At 46.6% G+C, this 20,947-nt stretch overlaps 1 protein-coding gene across 3 annotated transcripts in view; it reads left to right on the forward strand.

The window, feature by feature from the left end:
• CCNK (cyclin K) overlaps positions 1-20,947 on the forward strand; it is a 357,987-nt gene that overhangs the window by 139,712 nt on the left and 197,328 nt on the right. For all 3 annotated transcript variants that reach the window (XM_069208291.1, XM_069208290.1, XM_069208289.1), the window contains one exon: positions 10,817-10,986. In XM_069208291.1, coding sequence (XP_069064392.1) covers positions 10,817-10,986 — 170 coding nt within the window. The remainder of the gene's footprint in view (positions 1-10,816; positions 10,987-20,947) is intronic.

The raw sequence follows: 20,947 nt of genomic DNA on the forward strand, positions 1-20,947 counted from the left end.
TTGTTCCTGGCCTCCCCATGTGGCCAGCAACATGTCTGGTGTGTGGCAGGCTGGTAAAACTAGTCAGCCCACACTGGAAGTCGGGTATGTTTTCAGGGGGCATCTCTAAGATGCCCTCTGGGGTGTATTTCACAATAAAATGTACACTGGCATCAGTGTGCATTTATTGTGCTGAGAAGTTTGATACCAAACTTCCCAGTTTTCAGTGTAGCCATTATGGTGCTGTGGAGTTTGTGCATGACAGACTCCCAGACCATATACTCTTATGGCTACCCTGCACTTAAAATGTCTAAGGTTTTGCTTAGACACTGTAGGGGCATAGTGCTCATGCACCTATGCCCTCACCTATGGTATAGTGCACCCTGCCTTAGGGCTGTAAGGCCTGCTAGAGGCGTGACTTATCTATGCCATAGGCAGTGTGAGGTTGGCATGGCACCCTGAGGGGAGTGCCATGTCGACTTAGTCATTTTCTCCCCACCAGGACACACAAGCTGGCAAGCGTGGGGGCCGTGCTGAGTGAGGGGTCCCCAGGGTGGCATAAGACATGCTGCAGCCCTTAAAGACCTTCCCTGGCATCAGCGCCCTTGGTACCAGGGGTACCAGTTACAAGGGACTTACCTAGATGCCAGGGTGTGCCAATTGTGGAAACAAAGGTACAGGTTTAGGGAAAGGACACTGGTGCTGGGGCCTGGTTAGCAGGCCTCAGTACACTTTCAAATCATAACTTGGCATCAGCAAAGGCAAAAAGTCAGGGGGTAACCATGCCAAGGAGGCATTTCCTTACAACCAGTGTTCAGCACATGTATTTAAAATTGCTTCACTGCACACTTACTATGTCTAAGAATTTACAAAGACATAGCTCTTACAGAAATGCCCACACTCTGCCCTTAGTGCGTATGGGTGACTACAAATATTAAATGCAGTGGTTTAGGGAACATGGCACACAGGCTCTGTACTATGTTGTGTTTTCACTTTTGGGAGCACCTTGTCACGCAGCCTGCAATGGCAGTCTGCATGATGTTGGTGCTGGGTCCCTTAGAGTCCAGGAACAGAGGTTTGAGGAAGAATTATTGGCTCTCTACTTAGCAATGCTTGAAAATTGACAATAACTGTTGTACCAAACAGAAAATTTAATACGAGAAAAAAATCAGTAATCGGCATGTTGTTTTATATGCAAAAAATAGATTATTTTATAAAATCACTATCTAAATAAATTTGAAAGGCAGCCGTCACAGATAAATTATACACTTAAACACACTGGTGTCCACCGGCCCCTCCCCCACCCCCCCCACCCACTTTCACAGAGCATCCTAGCTGGTCAATATTCTCCTGATTAAAGAATATATACCACTGCCCCAATCTTTAGATCAACTCAAAATGTTGAAGGGTAGACTGAAGCAATTAAATGTAGTGAATTTTAGCAGAGGATCTATAGTCGACGTTTTAGTCTCAAACAGAAGTCAACGAGACCATCATCAGGACCCAGTGGCAAAATGGAATAAAACCTGCAAATACTTATGAAATACACTGTATTATCACCACTGCCCAGCATAGTATAAAGGCAAATAAAATGAAACAGCACGCCATCTATAATGTGCATCGCCTGCTCACAAACCACAAAAAGAAAAGATTCATAAACACCACCCCAACCATTTACAAAGTGATCAAGATTTATATGGTGCAAGATGTTCGAGTAAACATCAAAGTGCTCAACACACGTATAATAGAAATCTCAAAGTTGTGTTTGAGCTCTCATGCAAAGCACACCAAAGCTCCGTCCCATATCGGGTAAAAATACCTGCACACACCACTGCCAAACCAGTCATACCATTGAACATGTACAAGTGGCACGGATGTTGAAATATGAATCAGTGCAAATAAACTAAGACAAAAATCCCTGAGACTGCTGAACTCTTACCACTACTTGATGATATGAGGGACAGTTCAACATCAGAAGCTGCAATCTAAAAAATGTATAAAAATACCCTCAGCATTTTAAAATACTCACAATAATCTAAAGGGTCTGAACCACAAAGCTCCAACTTACTTCAATACTCCGTGTCTGAAAAAATCAGCTTGAAAACTTTTATAGAATCTCTTACTCGAGCAGGTAGGCGTCTCAACCCAGATAGAGCTCCTATACAAATATAGAACCCCGATGCACGACTCGAGCCCAGTCTGTAATGAACATGGTCACAGAACACTGATTTAAATAAACTGTGGGGCTCGGACAAGTATAGTGGAACATGCTGAAAAGTGGTGGCAATCTTAAAAGGAGTAAACTATAACGTTTTTACACAAAAATACTTTCATAAACTGATATTAAAGAGCGAGATCAAGGCAAACATCCCAAAATAGAGGAAAAATAAGAAGAATCTCATACTAATAGTTCATCTCATATGTAAACAGAGGCCACTAAAGCACATAAACACAAACCAATGGAATATAGCAAAGACAGCTGAATCCTTTAAAGCCCGATCCCTACTGACAAGTAAAATACAAAGAAGAAATGTGTGAACACTAACGCCACCAGACTCCTCGTAGTGCAATTTGGTACCAATAGAGAAGAAAAAATATGCAAATATCACCTCCCAATTTAACCAAGCATGCGCCAAAAACAACTTGTGTATCAGCCGTAGCACCATGGACCATGACTAATCTATGTACCAACAAAAAAATGAGAATTGGGTTGTACAGTTTCAGAGGAAAATGTATACTGTAAATTCACACTGATCTAAAAGGCACCTGAACCCACTGAGCTAGTAATCAAAAAACGTCATACAGGCTCATAAACTAGTCTGAAAGCTACTGTGTTCTCAATAGTCGCCGATGCTGATCAAGTCTATAGTGTTGCTAAAACGTGCCACTCAACCTGTTGATTCAGTCCCTTCCAAACTGAATTGCCTTGCCAGATACACCTATTGTCACAGCTTGTAAACAGGCAAGCCACATTGTGTCTGTGCTTTGAACGTTTTACTACTTCCAGAACAAACCATTTCATAGCCTGTGGTGTATGTGACATTTCTACATAATGTTCAACCAAAGGAGCATTCTGTACCTTACATTGGATACATGGTTGATGTGTAATTATTGTACGCACTTCTTGAGTCGTTTTAGCAATATACAAAAGAGCACATGGACATTCTATACAATACACTACATTCTAAGAACCACGATTAGAAAGATGTTGCAGGGTCTAACATTTGTTAATCGTGCAAGATCTAACTACTGTAGTAGAGGCACAGGCATTATAGCTACCAAATGGGTAATGTCCCAACACAGGTTCCGATACCCATAGATGTCTCAATGATGTAGACTCTGACTCATTGTGTGCTCTACTCAAATGGTTCCTCAAATTTCTTCCTCTCTTGAACGCAAACAAGGGTTTCTCCTCAGAATTTGTATTATGCAACCAATGCCAATTTTTTAAGATAATCCTTCTGATCCTATTCGATTTTGTACCAAAAGTGGTAACACAGGTTAGCCTATTTTAGGCCTTTCTCTCTTTTACCGTCAACAGGGAGTCATGATCATAGTACAAAACCCTTGTAAGGAAATGCCTCCTTGGCATGGTTACCCCCTGACTTTTTGCCTTTGCTGATGCTATGTTTACAATTGAAAGTGTGCTGAGGCCTGCTAACCAGGCCCCAGCACCAGTGTTCTTTCCCTAACCTGTACTTTTGTATCCACAATTGGCACACCCTGGCATCCAGATAAGTCCCTTGTAAATGGTACCCCTGGTACCAAGGGCCCTGATGCCAAGGAAGGTCTCTAAGGGCTGCAGCATGTCTTATGCCACCCTGGAGACCCCTCACTCAGCACAGACACACTGCTTGCCAGCTTGTGTGTGCTGGTGAGAACAAAACGAGTAAGTCGACATGGCACTCCCCTCAGGGTGCCATGCCAGCCTCTCACTGCCTATGCAGGTGTAGATAAGTCACCCCTCTAGTAGGCCTTACAGCCCTAAGGCAGGGTGCACTATACCATAGGTGAGGGCACCAGTGCATGAGCACTGTGCCCCTACAGTGTCTAAGCAATACCTTAGACATTGTAAGTGCAGGGTAGCCATAAGAGTATATGGTCTGGGATTCTGTTTTACACGAACTCCACAGCACCATAATGGCTACACTGAAAACTGGGAAGTTTGGTATCAAACTTCTCAGCACAATAAATGCACACTGATGCCAGTGTACATTTTATTGTAAAATACACCCCAGAGGGCACCTTAGAGGTGCCCCCTGAAACCTTAACCGACTATCTGTGTAGGCTGACTGGTTCCAGCAGCCTGCCACAACCGAGACATGTTGCTGGGCCCATGGGGAGAGTGCCTTTGTCACTCTGAGGCCAGTAACAAAGCCTGCACTGGGTGGAGATGCTAACACCTCCCCCAGGCAGGAGCTGTCACACCTGGCGGTGAGCCTCAAAGGCTCACCCCTTTGTGCCAGCACCGCAGGACACTCCAGCTAGTGGAGTTGCCCGCCCCCTCCGGCCACGGCCCCCACTTTTGGCGGCAAGGCCGGAGAAAATAATGAGAATAACAAGGAGGAGTCACTGGCCAGTCAGGACAGCCCCTAAGGTGTCCTGAGCTGAAGTGACTCTAACTTTTAGAAATCCTCCATCTTGCAGATGGAGGATTCCCCAATAGGATTAGGGATGTGACCCCCTCCCCTTGGGAGGAGGCACAAAGAGGGTGTATCCACCCTCAGGGCTAGTAACCTTTGGCTACTAACCCCCCAGACCTAAACACGCCCTTAAATTTAGTATTTAAGGGCTTCCCTGAACCTAAAACTTTAGATTCCTGAAACTACAAGAAGAAGAGGAATGCTGAGCTGAAAAACCCCTGCAGAGGAAGAACAGAAGACACCAACTGCTTTGGCCCCAGACTTACCGGCCTGTCTCCTGCCTTCCAAAGAAACCTGCTCCAGCGACGCTGTCCAAGGGACCAGCGACCTCTGAATCCTCTGAGGACTGCCCTGCTTCAAGAAAGACACGAAACTCCAGAGGACAGCGGCACTGCTCCAAAAGAACTGCAACTTTGTTTCAAGGAGCAGATTTAAAGACCCCTGCAACTCCCCGCAAGAAGCGTGAGACTTGCAACACTGCACCCGGCGACCCCGACTCGACTGGTGGAGAACCAACACCTCAGGGAGGACCCTCCGGCGACTCCGAGACCGTGAGTAACCAAAGTTGTCCCCCCTGAGTCCCCACAGCGACGCCTGCAGAGGGAATCCCGAGGCTCCCCCTGACCGCGACTGCCTGAACTCCATTTCCCGACGGCTGGAAAAGACCCTGCACCCGCAGCCCCCAGCACCTAAAGGAACGGAACTCCTGTGCAGGAGTGACCCCCCAGGAGGCCCTCTCTGGTGGCTACCCCGAGGAGCCCCCCCCTTGCCTGCCTGCAACGCTGAAGAGATCCCTTGGTCTCTCATTGATTTACATTGAAAACCCGACGCTTGTTTCTACACTGCACCCGGCCGCCCCAGTGCCGCTGAGGGTGTACTTTTTGTGTGAACTTATGTCCCCCCCGGTGCCCTACAAAACCCCCCTGGTCTGCCCTCCGAAGACGCGGGTACTTAACTGCTGGCAGACTGGAACCGGGGCACCCCCTTCTCTCCATTGAAGCCTATGTGGTTTGGGCACCTCTTTGACCTTTGCACCTGACCGGCCCTGAGCTGCTGGTGTGATAACTTTGGGGTTGCTCTGAACCCCCAACGGTGGGCTACCTTGGACCCAAAACTGAAACCTGTAAGTGACTTACTTACCTGTTAAAACTAACATTACTTTACCTCCCCCAGGAACTGTGAAAATTGCACTGTGTCCACTTTTAAAACAGCTTATTGTGTTTTATGTAAACGGTATACATGCTAATGTAATGATTCAAAGTTCCTAAAGTACTTACCTGCAATACCTTTCAAATGAGATATTACATGTAGAATTTGAACCTGTGGTTCTTAAAATAAACTAAGAAAATATATTTTTCTATAACAAAACCTATTGGCTGGATTTGTCTCTGAGTGTGTGTTCCTCATTTATTACCTGTGTGTATGTACAACAAATGCTTAACACTACTCCTTGGATAAGCCTACTGCTCGACCACACTACCACAAAATAGAGCATTAGTATTATCTCTTTTTGCCACTATCTTACCTCTAAGGGGAACCCTTGGACTCTGTGCATGCTATTCCTTACTTTGAAATAGCCCATACAGAGCCAACTTCCTACAACCCTCTTGAAGGAACACTTCAAAGTTGGTAAGGATGCCCTCTATTTACTAGCTTGGAACATAGGGCCTTCGCCTCAGTGAAATAATTCTCCTTTCTTGAACAGTTTGTGTTCAATAGGCAAAAACTGTCCAAAGGATAAGTTGTCTCTTACGTTTGTAGGACGGTGACTGGTGTATTTCAAAAGAGTATTCCAGGACGTAGGTTTAGTAAACCCTGAAGTACAAATGACCATCTTCATCAAAAATCTTTAAATCTAGGAAATTGATAGAATGACTGTTATACTCCATAGTGAACTGTAAATTGGTATCCTAAATATTCAACCAGTTATGAAATTCACCTAAACAAGTACTCGATCCATGCCAGTTCAAGAAGACGTCATCAATATAACTTAACCACTTTTTCACTTTGGCAAAAAATTAGTTTGTCATTGTAGGGAACCTTCTTCTCAAAATCAGCCTTATAAAGGTTCGCTATATCTGGATCAAAAATAGCGCACGTAGCAACCCCCAGGTTTGCTAAAAAACAAACAACAAAAAAACTCACCATTAAACATGAAATAGTTTCGTTCCAATGCAATTCTAGCACAATTGTATTCAGTCAGTACACAATGGGGTCCGGGCCTAAGATCTAAACTCTTAGTGATCACTTCTAATGCCCCTGACTGTGGGATGTTCGTGTAAGGACTTGTAATATCCATAGTCACTATAATATCAGTATTGGGATCAAACTTTAGGCCCTCAATTTGCGTAATAGCAGCAAGGCTATGTCCTGTATATGATCTAGTGTATGGAACAAAGGGCTTAGTCATGAAAAAATCAACCTACTCAACAAGCGGTTATAGGACCGGCTAAAACTCGCCACAATTGGTCTACCTGGTGGTTTGTTCTCATTTTCTTAATTTTATAGAGAACTGGAATGATTAGTCCTCTTTATTAACCTAGTCTTTACGACTTAACAAAAGACCATTCAGCCCTTTTGTGGTCAATTCCAGTATTTCTTTCCTAATTGACAGGGTAGGTCTACGGTATCATAAAGGATTATCCAACTGCCTCAAAACCTCTTTATCATAATTCTGTTTATTTTGCACAATAATGCAACCCTGGGAGATTGCTTCTTGCTTCTCATGCAGACTGAAGACTTGTCGCCCTCAGAGGATGCACAACTGGGGAAATGTTGCATTTGCTGGAAGGAGCCGTGGAAACAATGTTGCAAGCAGAGCCGTAGCTGTGGGTGCATATTGTCTGTTCCTGGAGGGTCCAGTTGTGGTTCCAGTGGCCAGAAGGTGAAGTAAATGATGCAGAGGAGTCCTGCTGAAATTTTGCATGTCGAATCTGAGGACCCACCCAAGAGGATGACCCTAAGTAGCCCAGGAAGGGGAATTGGTCACCTAGCAGGATGACCACCTATCAGGAGGAGGCTGTGATATCACCTGCATGAAAAGGCCACTCGGATGCTCCCAGGGGCCTCTGCCCACCTTGGATTCAGGATGGCAGAATCAAGTGGCCCCTTGGAGGAGCTCTCGGTACCACCCCTGGATGGTGATGGATAAGGGAGTCGTCACTCCCCTTTCCATTGTTCAGTTTCATGCCAGAGCAGGGACCGTAGGTCCTTGGACTGGTGCAAACCGGTTTATGCAGGGAGGGCACCAAATGTGCTCTTCAAAGCATACCAGTGGCTTAGGGAGGCTAACCCTCCCAAGCCATTTAAAACACCTATTTCTGGAGGGAGAAGATGTTGCCTCGCTCTCCCAAAGGAAATCCTTTGTTCTGCATTCCTGGGCTTAATCAAGCAGCATTCGGGCAGAAACCTGTCTGTAGGATGGCAGCGGCGTGGGCTGCCCGGGCAAATCCTGCAAACTGGTAGGAGCAAAACTGGAGGTCCTCTAAGGAGCCCCAAGAGTGCATAGGACCATACAACCAATAATGGCAACAGTATTTGGGTATGATTCCGAAATGTTTGATACCAAACATGCCCAGGTTTGGAGTTAACATTATGTAGCTGGACACAGGCAGTGAGCGACCTGTGTCAGTACACAGGGTAAAACGGCTTCACCGCACTTACGAAGTCCAGGAAAATGGAGTTGGAGTTTGTAGGGGCACCTCTGCTCATGCAAGGATGCCCTCACACCCAGGTACTTGCACGGTGCCCTCTGGGCTAGAAGGGCCCAGAGTGTAGTGAAAGGGTGCGTGCATCTTTTCACGCAGGCTGCAATGGCAGGCCTGCAGACATATTTTGCATGGGCTCCCAGGCGTGACATGATACATGCTGCAGCCCATGGGGAACCCCTGATGCCCCAGTGCCCTGTTACCATATGCTAGAGACTTACATGGGGGCACCAGTATGCCAGTTGTGGGGTGTACTTGGTCAGGGACCGCCAAATTTAGGTGGAGAGAACACAGTCACTGGGGTCCTGGTTAGCAGGATCCCAGTGAACACAGTCAGAACACAGTGACACCAGGCAAAAAGTGGGGGTACCATGCCAAAAAGAAGGTACTTTTCTACAGTATTGAACACCTTGTCTTAATAAATCCATACTGATGCCAGTATTGAAATTATGGCATGTACCCAGAGGGCACCTTAGAGGTGCCCCCTGAAACCTACCAGTCTTTGTGTGCTGGCTGTCTGGTCTCGGCCAGCCTGGTACCCCACACCTCCACCCCCGGCCCATTCCCTCCCTCCCTCTGACAGATGTGTTTCTGACCCCCTGTAGGTGAGAGAGCTAGAGCTCGCTGAGGTCGAGAAAGGATGCCTTCTCCGGAGAAGATGTTGTCACCTCCTCTAGCAGGATGGCTAGTGAATCTGCAAACCAAGCCCGGGGGCTTCAAAGCCCCTGCCACCTTTGATATACGGCCCTGGCTTCCTCCAGACCTGGAGAATGCCACCCCCTCCCTGAGGCCCATTTGGCACCTCAGCAGGGAGGAAATCAGTTATGTATTAGGTGTGTTGAACCTCCAGGTTAGTCACACTCCTAATGTTGGCTACCTGATGTGCTTCACAAAAGAAGGGGTTCGCCAAAAACTAGCAACTCCGGGTCATAAAAATGCCCACTTCCCACAGGAAGTGGTCATGTAGGGGGTGTAGTCACCCCACAGTTAAGTAGCCCACTGGCTACTACCCCTCACTCCCTTTAAAGTCCCTAAATGTAGTGTTTAGGTGACACCCTGACACCAGGAATTCAGATTTGTCTGACTACAAAAAGAAGAACAAAGAAGAGCCGAAGATGCGTGAACTGTGGACTAGCTCTGTACTTGGCACCAAACCCTGCCTGCTCCTGTCCCAACAGTCGCAAAGACCCGACTTGTCCTGCAGCTGTGCATCCTCCCAAAGCCTTGGAGGGTTTCCAGCCATTTTCCAACCAGCCAGCAACTCCCTTGGAGTGGAGGAGCCACTTCCCTGCACCAGCAGGCACCATCTGCAACTGCCTGGTCCCTTGTCCTGCTGACCATCGGCTCCACCGAAGGACCAGCTCGCCAGGATGAAGATAGTGAGTGTCCAGGAGGTCAGTCCCGTCGACTCGTCCAGTCCTTGTGGCAGTGATCCTGCCCAGAACCTCCCTGCACCAATACCTGGACCAAACACCTATGCACCCGAGCTCCCCAGCCCTAGTCCATTGAAACCAATGGTGTCTCTGTGGACCTGGGACGCTCAGGTGCCGAGCCCCCCTTTTGGGTTCTGCCTGCTGATTCCCCCCCACTCCCCCTTTGCAGCCTTTTTTTTTCTTATAGGTACTTCTCCACATTGGTGTAGAGTTGAAGGCTACCACCTCTAGAAGCACCTCTGCACCCGGACACACCAGGTAAACTTGAACAGTTGGTGCTTTCCAGGACCTTGACCCCCTACTAAACTGAAGTCCAGAAGAACAATCCTGTAAGGTGTTTGCAAGTGACCCTATAAAGTGTATGTTTTTCCCATAGAATAACATTATAGCTTTCAAGGCTCGTGCTTCTTATATGACAGCTTTATGTTCTATATTTTTTTCATAAATATCGCTAACTCAAAGTCCCTACCTGATCTTGGTGTCTAAATTAATATAAAAATCTGTTATTTTTCTAAATTGGTCTTGAGTTTCTTCTCAGTTATTGACTCCATGTGTTTAATAGATGCTTAACACCACCCACAGATAAGCCTAAACTGCTCGCCCACACTACCAGAAAGAGAACCTTTGGGATTATTGATATAAGCGCTATAAGCCAATTGGGCCTCCTGAACTATTTGCATAGTTTACCCTTACATTGGAACTCTACATAGATAGCCAGCTTCCTACAATGTGTGCCTTCTGACCATGACCTTCCATTCTTCAGGTATTGCTTGAAAATGTGGCCCTGGGTCGTATGGGAGTTTGTGGCTCAAGGGCACTAGTGGTGAATGACATGATCTACCGCCGAAACTGCTCACTATCTGTTTTTGTTAAAAATTAATAATCCACAAGTCAGCATTTAACACATTACAAATCTGCTCTTTTTCCCAGGAAAAAAAAGTTAATTTGCCTAGCACATTTAAGTGACCGACGGATCAATGGTGTTAAGGTATTTTACTTGTAGCAGTCCCGTTGGTTTTGTGATGTTAAACACTATCTCTTCTCTTATTTCTAGCCTCTGTACCACTCTGTCTTTGCAATGGGAACCGGAAATAATTGCAGTAGCAGTGATGTACCTTGCTGGTCGCTTGTGCAAGTTTGAGATTCAGGAATGGACATCAAAACCAATGTACAGACGGTGGTGGGAGCAGTTTGTTCAAGATGTGCCTGTTGATGTGCTTGAAGGTAATGTCCACAATTCATGTCAAAGTGTGTGCTTTTTTCCACTAAGGACTATCACATTAAAAAAGTTCGATGGCATCTGTCGCTGTAGATACACATGGTATGCATGAGCTCGCCATCTGGTGTTGGGTCGGAGTGTTACAAGTTGTTTTTCTTCGAAGAAGTGTTTTCGAGTCACGGGACCGAGTGACTCCTCCTTCTGTGCTCATTGCGCATGGGCGTCGACTCCATCTTCGATTGTTTTCTTTCCGCCATCGGGTTCGGACGTGTTCCTGTCGCTCCGGGTTTCGGAACGGAAAGATAGCTGAAAACGGAAGATTTTCGACGGTATCGTTGCGATCCGGTTCGAGATAGACACATACGACGACGCGTTGAACATCGAAGCGCTTCGGTGCCCTTCGGGGTAGATTTCGGCACCCCGTCGGGGCCTAGTCGGCCCGACCGCGTGGAGAACAACGCCGATGGAACGGACCCCGTTTCGATTCTGCCCCGAATGCCACAACAAATATCCTTATACAGACCTACACTCGGTCTGTAACCTGTGCCTGTCACCCGAGCACAGCGAAGAATCCTGTGAGGCCTGTCGGGCGTTCCGGTCCCGAAAAACTCTGCGCGACCGTCGAGCGAGAAGACTGCAGATGGCGTCCACGCCAAAGGAGCGTCGACAGTTCGAGACAGAAGAGGAACAGGAGGAATCCTTTTCCATCCAGGATTCAGACTCCGACGAGCTAGGCTCTACAAAAACTGTGAGTAAGACGTCGAGATCAGAACTTAAAAAAGGAAAGAAGGCCCAGGGGACGCCACTGCCAACCGGCCATGGCTCCACCAAAATTCACGGTGACCAACAATCGGCACCGAAAAAGGCCCATTCAGTGTCGACATCGTCCGACTTCGGTCGAGACACCGGCACGCAGCCTCCTCGGGACCGAGAGAGTGCTAAACAGAAGCATCGACACCGAGAGTTCGGTGTCGACACGGATCGACGCCGAGACAGTGGCGCCGAAGACCATAGAGGCCAAGAATTTTCGGCACAGAAAAAGAGGAAGGTTACCTCGGAGCCGAAAAAACAATCAACAGGGTTTTCGGAGCCGAAAAAAGCGACATCAGACCCTGTTTCAGGCTCCTATACTGAAGAGCATTCTATGTCTTCACAAATGAAGAAACATAGATTTGAACAAGAACTGCAATCCACTGACGTGGATCACACGCAAAAGCGTATCTTTATTCAGCAGGGGACTGGGAAGATCAGTACCCTTCCACCTGTCAAACGAAAGAGAACGCTTCAGTTTACTCCTCAGCAACAAACAGCACAAAAGGTAACACCTCCTCCCTCGCCTCCACCTGTAACTCCGGCTTCACCAACTTACACCCCGTCACATTCGCCAGCTCACACCGCCATGAGCCACGATGACCAAGATCAGGATGCGTGGGACTTGTACGACGCACCTGTGTCTGATAACAGCCCAGACACATACCCAACTAGGCCATCACCACCGGAAGACAGCACAGCCTACTCACAAGTGGTGGCTAGAGCAGCACTATTCCATAATGTGGAACTACACTCTGAACAAGTAGAGGATGATTTTTTATTTAACACCCTCTCTTCAACCCACAGCTCCTACCAAAGCCTGCCGATGCTCCCAGGCATGCTACGCCATGCAAAGGACATTTTCAAGGAGCCAGTTAAAAGTAGGGCAGTGACGCCTAGGGTGGACAAAAAGTATAAGGCGCCTCCTACGGACCCTGTATTCATCACCTCTCAGCTGCCACCAGATTCTGTGGTGGTAGGGGCTGCCAGAAAACGGGCAAATTCACACACTTCTGGGGATGCACCTCCCCCAGATAAAGAAAGCAGGAAGTTCGATGCAGCCGGGAAGAGGGTTGCGGTCCAAGCAGCAAACCAGTGGCGCATCGCAAATTCACAAGCGCTGCTAGCGCGATACGACAGAGCCCACTGGGATGAGATGCAGCATCTCATTGAACATCTCCCAAAAGATCTGCAAAAAAGAGCAAAACAGGTTGTTGAGGAGGGTCAAAACATTTCCAACAATCAAATACGCTCCTCCATGGATGCAGCAGACACGGCCGCAAGGACCATTAATACGTCGGTTACCATCCGTAGGCACGCATGGCTCAGAACGTCTGGATTCAAGCCAGAAATTCAGCAGGCAGTGCTTAACATGTCAGTAAACGAAAAACTTCTGTTCGGTCCGGAGGTCGACACAGCCATAGAAAAGCTCAAGAAGGACACTGACACTGCCAAGGCCATGGGCGCACTCTACTCCCCGCAGAGCAGAGGATCTTATAACTCCTTCCGCAAAACACCTTTTAGAGGAGGGTTTCGGGGTCCGGCCACACAAGCTAGCACCTCACAGTCCGCACCGCCCACCTACCAGGGACAGTACAGGGGAGGTTTTCGGGGCCAGTATAGAGGGGGGCAATTCCCTAGGAATAGGGGAAGATTTCAAAGCCCCAAAACCACTACCAACAAGCAGTGACTCACACGTCACTCACCCCTCCCACACAACACCAGTGGGGGGGAGGATACGTCAATATTACGAAGCATGGGACAAAATAACTACAGACACATGGGTGCTAGCAATTATCCAGCATGGTTATTGCATAGAATTCCTGCAATTCCCTCCAGACATACCACCAAAATCACAAAATTTATCAAAATACCATTCACAGCTTCTAGAGATAGAAGTTCAAGCACTACTGCAAAAAAATGCAATAGAATTAGTACCAAGCACACAAATAAACACAGGAGTTTATTCACTGTACTTCTTGATACCAAAAAAGGACGAAACACTGAGACCAATTCTAGACCTCAGAGTAGTAAACACATTCATCAAATCAGACCACTTTCACATGGTCACACTACAAGAAGTGTTACCATTGCTCAAAAAACACAACTACATGACAACCCTAGACCTCAAGGACGCATATTTCCATATACCAATACATCAATCACACAGGAAATATCTAAGGTTTGTATTCAAAGGAATACATTACCAATTCAAAGTATTGCCTTTTGGTTTAACAACCGCTCCAAGAGTATTCACAAAATGCCTAGCAGTAGTCGCTGCACACATCAGAAGGCAGCAAATACATGTGTTCCCGTATCTAGACGACTGGCTAATCAAAACCAGTTCGCTCACACAATGCTCAAACCACACAAATCAAGTCATACAAACCCTCTACAAACTAGGGTTCACCGTCAACTTTGCAAAATCAAACATTCTGCCAAGCAAAGTACAGCAATATCTAGGAGCCATAATAGACACGACAAAAGGAGTAGCAACGCCAACTCCACAAAGGATCCACAATTTCAACAGGGTCATTCAACACATGTCTCCAAACCAAACAATACAAGCAAGAACAATGCTACAGCTCCTAGGCATGATGTCCTCATGCATAGCCATTGTCCCAAACGCAAGACTGCACATGAGGCCCTTACAACAGTGCCTAGCCTCACAGTGGTCTCAAGCACAGGGTCACCTTCTAGATCTGGTGTTGCTAGACCGCCAAACTTACCTCTCGCTTCTATGGTGGAACAGTATAAATTTAAACATAGGGCGGCCTTTCCAAGACCCAGTGCCACAGTACGTAATAACAACAGATGCTTCCATGACAGGGTGGGGAGCACATCTCAATCAACACAACATAAGAGGACAATGGAACATACATCAAACAAAACTGCATATAAATCATCTAGAATTATTAGCAGTTTTTCAAGCACTAAAAGCTTTCCAACCAATCATAACCCACAAATACATCCTTGTCAAAACAGACAACATGACAACGATGTATTATCTAAACAAACAAGGAGGAACACATTCAACACAGTTAAGCTTGTTAGCTCAAAAAATATGGAAGTGGGCAATCCACCATCAGATTGGTCTAATAGCACAGTTTATTCCGGGGATCCAGAATCAGCTGGCAGACAATCTCTCTCGAGATCACCAGCAAGTCCACGAATGGGAAATCCACCCACAGATTCTGAACACCTACTTCACACTCTGGGGAACACCACAAATAGACTTATTTGCAACAAAAGAGAACGCAAAATGCCAAAACTTCGCGTCCAGATACCCACACAAGCAATCCCAAGGCAATTCCCTATGGATGAACTGGTCAGGAATATTTGCTTACGCTTTTCCTCCTCTCCCTCTCCTTCCTTACCTAGTAAACAAATTGAGTCAAAACAAACTCAAACTCATTTTAATAGCACCAACTTGGGCAAGACAACCCTGGTACACAACACTGCTAGATCTGTCTGTAGTACCACACATCAAACTGCCCAACAAACCAGATCTGTTAACGCAACACAACCAACAGATCAGACACCCGGACCCAGCATCGCTGAATCTAGCAATCTGGCTCCTGAAATCCTACAATTCGGACACTTACAACTTAGCCAAGAGTGTATGGAAGTCATAAAGCAGGCCAGAAGGCCATCCACTAGACACTGCTACGCAAGTAAGTGGAAAAGATTTGTTTGGTACTGCCATCATAATCAGATACAACCACTAGACGCAACTCCAAAACATATAGTAAATTACTTGCTCCATTTACAAAAAGCAAAGCTAGCCTTCTCTTCTATTAAAATACACCTTGCAGCAATATCTGCATACCTGCAAACTACCTATTCAACTTCCTTGTATAGGATACCAGTTATCAAAGCATTCATAGAAGGGCTTAAAAGAATTATACCACCAAGAACACCACCTGTTCCTTCATGGAACCTAAACGTGGTTCTAACAAGACTCATGGGCCCACCTTTCGAACCCATGCACTCTTGCGGAATACAATTCCTAACCTGGAAAGTTGCCTTTCTCATCGCCATTACATCTCTAAGAAGAGTAAGTGAAATTCAAGCGTTCACAACACAAGAGCCTTTTATACAAATACATAAAAATAAGGTCGTCCTACGACCTAATCCAAAATTTTTACCAAAAGTTATTTCACCATTCCATCTAAATCAAACGGTAGAACTACCAGTTTTTTTCCCACAGCCAGATTCTGTGGCTGAAAGAGCACTACATACATTAGATGTCAAGAGAGCATTAATGTACTACATTGACAGAACAAAAAACATCAGAAAAACTAAACCGCTATTGCATTCCAAAAACCTCATGCAGGTAACCCAATATCAAAACAAGGTATAGCCAGATGGATAGTTAAATGCATCCAAATCTGCTACCTTAAAGCAAAAAGACAACTGCCCATTACTCCCAGGGCACATTCAACAAGGAAAAAAGGTGCTTCAATGGCCTTTTTAGGAAACATCCCAATGCAGGAAATATGTAAGGCAGCCACTTGGTCTACGCCTCACACATTCACCAAACACTACTGTATAGATGTGCTATCCGCACAACAAGCTACAGTAGGTCAAGCTGTATTAAGAACTCTATTTCAGACAACTTCTACTCCTACAGGCTAAACCACCGCTTATGGGGAACTAACTGCTTACTAGTCTATGCATACCATGTGTATCTACAGCGACAGATGCCATCGAACTGAAAATGTCACTTACCCAGTGTACATCTGTTCGTGGCATCAGTCGCTGAGATTCACATGGACCCACCCACCTCCCCGGAAGCCTGTAGCAGTTCAGAAGTTACCTTCAATTTTGTACATTTGTATATATATTATTTAATCCTTTAATAGGTACATACTTACATTTTTCATTGCGCGGGCACTATTACTATAGTACAACTCCTACCTCACCCTCTGCGGGGAAAACAATCGAAGATGGAGTCAACGCCCATGCGCAATGAGCACAGAAGGAGGAGTCACTCGGTCCCGTGACTCGAAAACACTTCTTCGAAGAAAAACAACTTGTAACACTCCGACCCAACACCAGATGGCGAGCTCATGCATACCATGTGAATCTCAGCGACTGATGCCACGAACAGATGTACACTGGGTAAGTGACATTTTCATTTACTGTCATACAGCTGCTTACAAAAAATGAAAGCTTTCAAGAGTGGCAAAGAATCGTAACACATCAGTTGTCTTTGATGCTGGTGGACCCATGACCCTGCCACTGCAATCTCTTGAATTGGCATATCACGACAGACCCCCGAGCGGCACTCTTTGTTGAATCAAAAAAAGTGTATTTCTTTAACCTGCTGAAGCACTTTATTTTAGCATATCCAATTCAATTACTGAAATTAGACTATTAAAAGAGGGATTTTCGTAACATAAACTTATAAACATTCCTGTTCCTGCCCTGGTAAAAATGGCAATAGTGAACAAAGAGGCAAGTCAAGCGTCATGTGTAGCCTTTATGTGGGCTGGATTCTTATTATACATGGCTGTAGGAAAGTCACTCTTTTTGGCATCACCTGTCTGTGCATCCTCTGGGGTCGGTGAGACTTCAGCCTGCACCAAGAAGGAATCTCCCTTGGAGTGAGTGAGTGAGTCACTCCCCAGCACCTGCAGGCACCTACAGCAACGATGTTCAGCTGCATGGATCTGCTCTCCTCGGGAACTGTGTGTCTCCTGCATCACAGGTGGTGGTCTTGATCCTCTGTGCCAGCTGTCCAGCATGCGAGACAGTGAGCCCTTGCCTCTCCTTGCAGGACAGTACCCCTGTGCACCACGACTCTTGCAACTACCAAGGCCTGTTGTCTCCTTCTCCAAGGGATCTTCAAGCGCCGAGTAGCCCCGGCCCCCAGCACATCATCCTGCCAAGCAGAGTCTCCTCCCTGCTGCTCCAGCGACGTAGGACTCCTCTCCTTGTGTGCTGATTGTGCTTCACTGCAACTTACTGTGCCTGCTGCCAGTGGGTTGCCTGTGTGGGCTGCGCCTGCTTCTATTAGCTCTCCTGACTGCTGAGAGTCAGCCCGGACTCCCCTACAAGGGTCGAGTCCCCTGGACTTTGCTGGTTTCCTTAAGCCTTGCAACTTCTCTTTTGCTACTCCTTACATTTGCCAAGGCTTGTTGGTGGTTCTTCAAACCACTGACCATCTGCGACCCGACGACAGACATGGGACACCATCAGTAATGCTCAAAGCACTCCTTTTCAGCTCCTGGGCTCCACAACCGGTTGTCTTCTTCCCCCGTCGACCCGGATCTTCATCCACAGAAGGGTGGGTAAAAGCTCTTACCCCCACTGGACACCCCAACGTGGACTGGTCTCTGTCCCCTTGTTTTGCAGGTCCTCTACTTCTGGAATCCATCATTGTTTTTTTTTTCTAGACTGGTCGTGTTCTTGCTCAGTCCAATTTCTAAGTTCTCTTGTTAGTCCTTGAGAAGACCAGGTCCTTACATCTCCTCTCCTGGTTGCCTGGGGTCACTCAGGTACTCACATCTTGGGGTCCCTAGTTCTTCCAGTTCACTTCTAACGACTCCATATCCTTTGGTGGGGGACTTCACTTCTCATTCCACTAGTTTAGTTTATGGTTTGGTCCTCCCCTAGAGTCCTAACTATTTTTCACTAATTCTTGCCAAAGCTTGTTTTTTGTGCCAATTTGGAGGACTGCCTATAAGTAATCTAGTCTTGTGTTAGTATAATAAAGTACCTTTATTTTTGTAACACTGTGTGGTTCTTTCATGTGTGATAAGTTTCTGTGTGACTATTGTGGTATTGCATAAGCTTTGCTTGTCTCCTAGATTTGTCTTGGCTGCTCATCCACAGCTACCTCTAGAGAGACCTGGCTTCCTAGACACTGCCTACATTCACTAATGAGGGTCACCTGGACCTGGTATAAGGTGGCAACACCATAGGTGTCCACCACATACCAGGCCAAGTCCTACATTGGTGCTGCAGCAATGGTATAAGACACTTGCATTACCACTTTGCCACTAGTAACTTTCCACAGGAAAGTCCACTACTAGTCTTTAGGGCACCCTGCACATAGTGATTAGGGTCACTAGCCTCTTGGTTTGGGTAAGTTGGGGGCCTGGCATATCCCTTTCTTCAAACTTTGTAGGGAGTCCAGCTACTTAGAGTAGATAGGTGCACCCACACTACTCTAGGTAGAATGTTTTCAGTGGAAAAAACAACTCGGGTCCCAGACTCTCTTTATGAGAGCTGCACTTCTCAGGAGTTGAGGGAGATGTGTGCTTCCAGGAAGCTGAAGGCAGGGAGAGGTCCTGACAAGAATATACTTCTGGGATTACTACTCCAGGCTGCCAGGAAAACTCAGGCAGCCAGGAGAAAGAGAAGGTAGAGACTAAAACTCCAATCTTAGACAGTGTAGGTTTAGGCTACCTTGAGGAGGGTCTCGAAGAAACTGTGGAACACCACAGCCCTGTTAGGAGCACTGCAGGTAGTGAAAAGTGGGGTCATTCAAGCAGGCACACTTTTACTCCTAGAGGGTTGGTACAGAGTGTCTCCAGGAGGAGGGATAGGTTCTCCTCATCTGTCAACACCCATGTCTCATCAGTATCTAATGGGACCCACCAGTCTAATTCAGGGAGGGGGGGGGGGTGGAGAGTCCCTAGATAGGGGATTCCACAGATTGAAATTAGCCTGCAGCAAACTGAGACTGCAGCACTTTGCCCTAGAAAGGGAGGCTCTTGCAATGGAGAGGGAGATACAGGTTTTGGGGTTAGCTCCACATGGTGACAGCAACAATAACTTTAGGGACACCAGGGTCAGGGTGACTCCTATGACTTTAGGAACCCAAATAAGATAGTTCCACCTTAAAAGATGGGAGAAGACATCCACAATTGGGTCACTGCCTTGGTGACGGCCTGTGAAGTACAAAGGGTCCCTTAAAAACAGTAGGCAGCAATCTTGTGGCTCTCCTTCTCTGATAAAGGCAGAGACAAACTCCTCACTGTCAAAGAGGAAGATGCAGATGATTACAAAAAACTCAAGAATGCACTCTTTGATGGGTTTTGGCTAAACACAGAACAATACAGGATCAAGTTCAGGGAGACTAAAAAGGAGTCCTCCTAGGATTAGGTAGATTTTGTAGAATGTCCTGTTAAAGCTCTGGAAGGCTGTTTGCATGGAAGCAAAGTAGGTGACTATCATGCCTTCTACAATCTAATTTCAAGAGAGCACATTCTTAACAATTTCATTTCTCATCAGCTCCATCAGTACCCAGTGGACTCTGATCTGACCTCTCCCCAAAAATTGGGAAAGAAGGCAGATAAATGGGTCCACACCAGGGTGGGTAGTTAAGCTCCCACTCGGGATGACCACAAGAAGAAGGATTCTGGTAAGAATCAGGACAAGGGTGCAGACAAACATAAAGAAAAGTCTTCATCAGGCCCACAGATCTCTTCTGGGGTGGGTCTAAGTCCACTTCCATTGCCCACAAGAGACCTTGGTGCTACATATGTAGAGAAAAAGGCCATAGGGCAGGTAACTGCACCTGTCCTAAAAAGAGCGTCAAGCCTGCTAGCACTACCACTACTACCACTTCTACCCATATTGCCCCTAGCAGTAGCAACAATAGTGGTAGCAGCAGTTAGTCTAACAGTGTAGCTGGGCTCACCTTGGGGGCTGTAGTGGGCTCTGAGTTAGTCAGGGAGACTGCTGAGGCTGTCTTGGTCTCTGAGGGTGGTACTAACCTTGCCACCCTAGCTGATTGTCCCTTTAATTAGGATAAGTACCTCAATAAATGGTGTTGAGGCTGAAGCCTACAGGGACAGAGGTGGCAGTGTCACAATGGTGAATAAAAAAACTGGTGTCACCAGAACAATACCTACTTGGTCACACGTACCAAGTGACAGATGCTCACAACAACACTCAGTGCCTCCTCATGGCAGTTGCTGACTTTAGCTGTTCAGGCGGGGTGGGAGTTACGGGCCTAAAGAAAGTTGTAGTGTCCTCTGATCTACCTTTAGAGTGTCTGTTAGGTAATGGCTTGGAGACTTTGGCTTCGGCTGAGGTGGAGGCCTATGCAGCAATGCTGGGCATATCCTTGCCCTGACCAGAGCACAGGCTAAAACACAAAGGGAGCAAGGAGCACTGGAGCCTGGAACAATGGCCCTCGAG

The sequence above is a fragment of the Pleurodeles waltl genome, chromosome 9, assembly GCF_031143425.1.
Source record: "Pleurodeles waltl isolate 20211129_DDA chromosome 9, aPleWal1.hap1.20221129, whole genome shotgun sequence".
NCBI lineage: Eukaryota > Metazoa > Chordata > Amphibia > Caudata > Salamandridae > Pleurodeles > Pleurodeles waltl.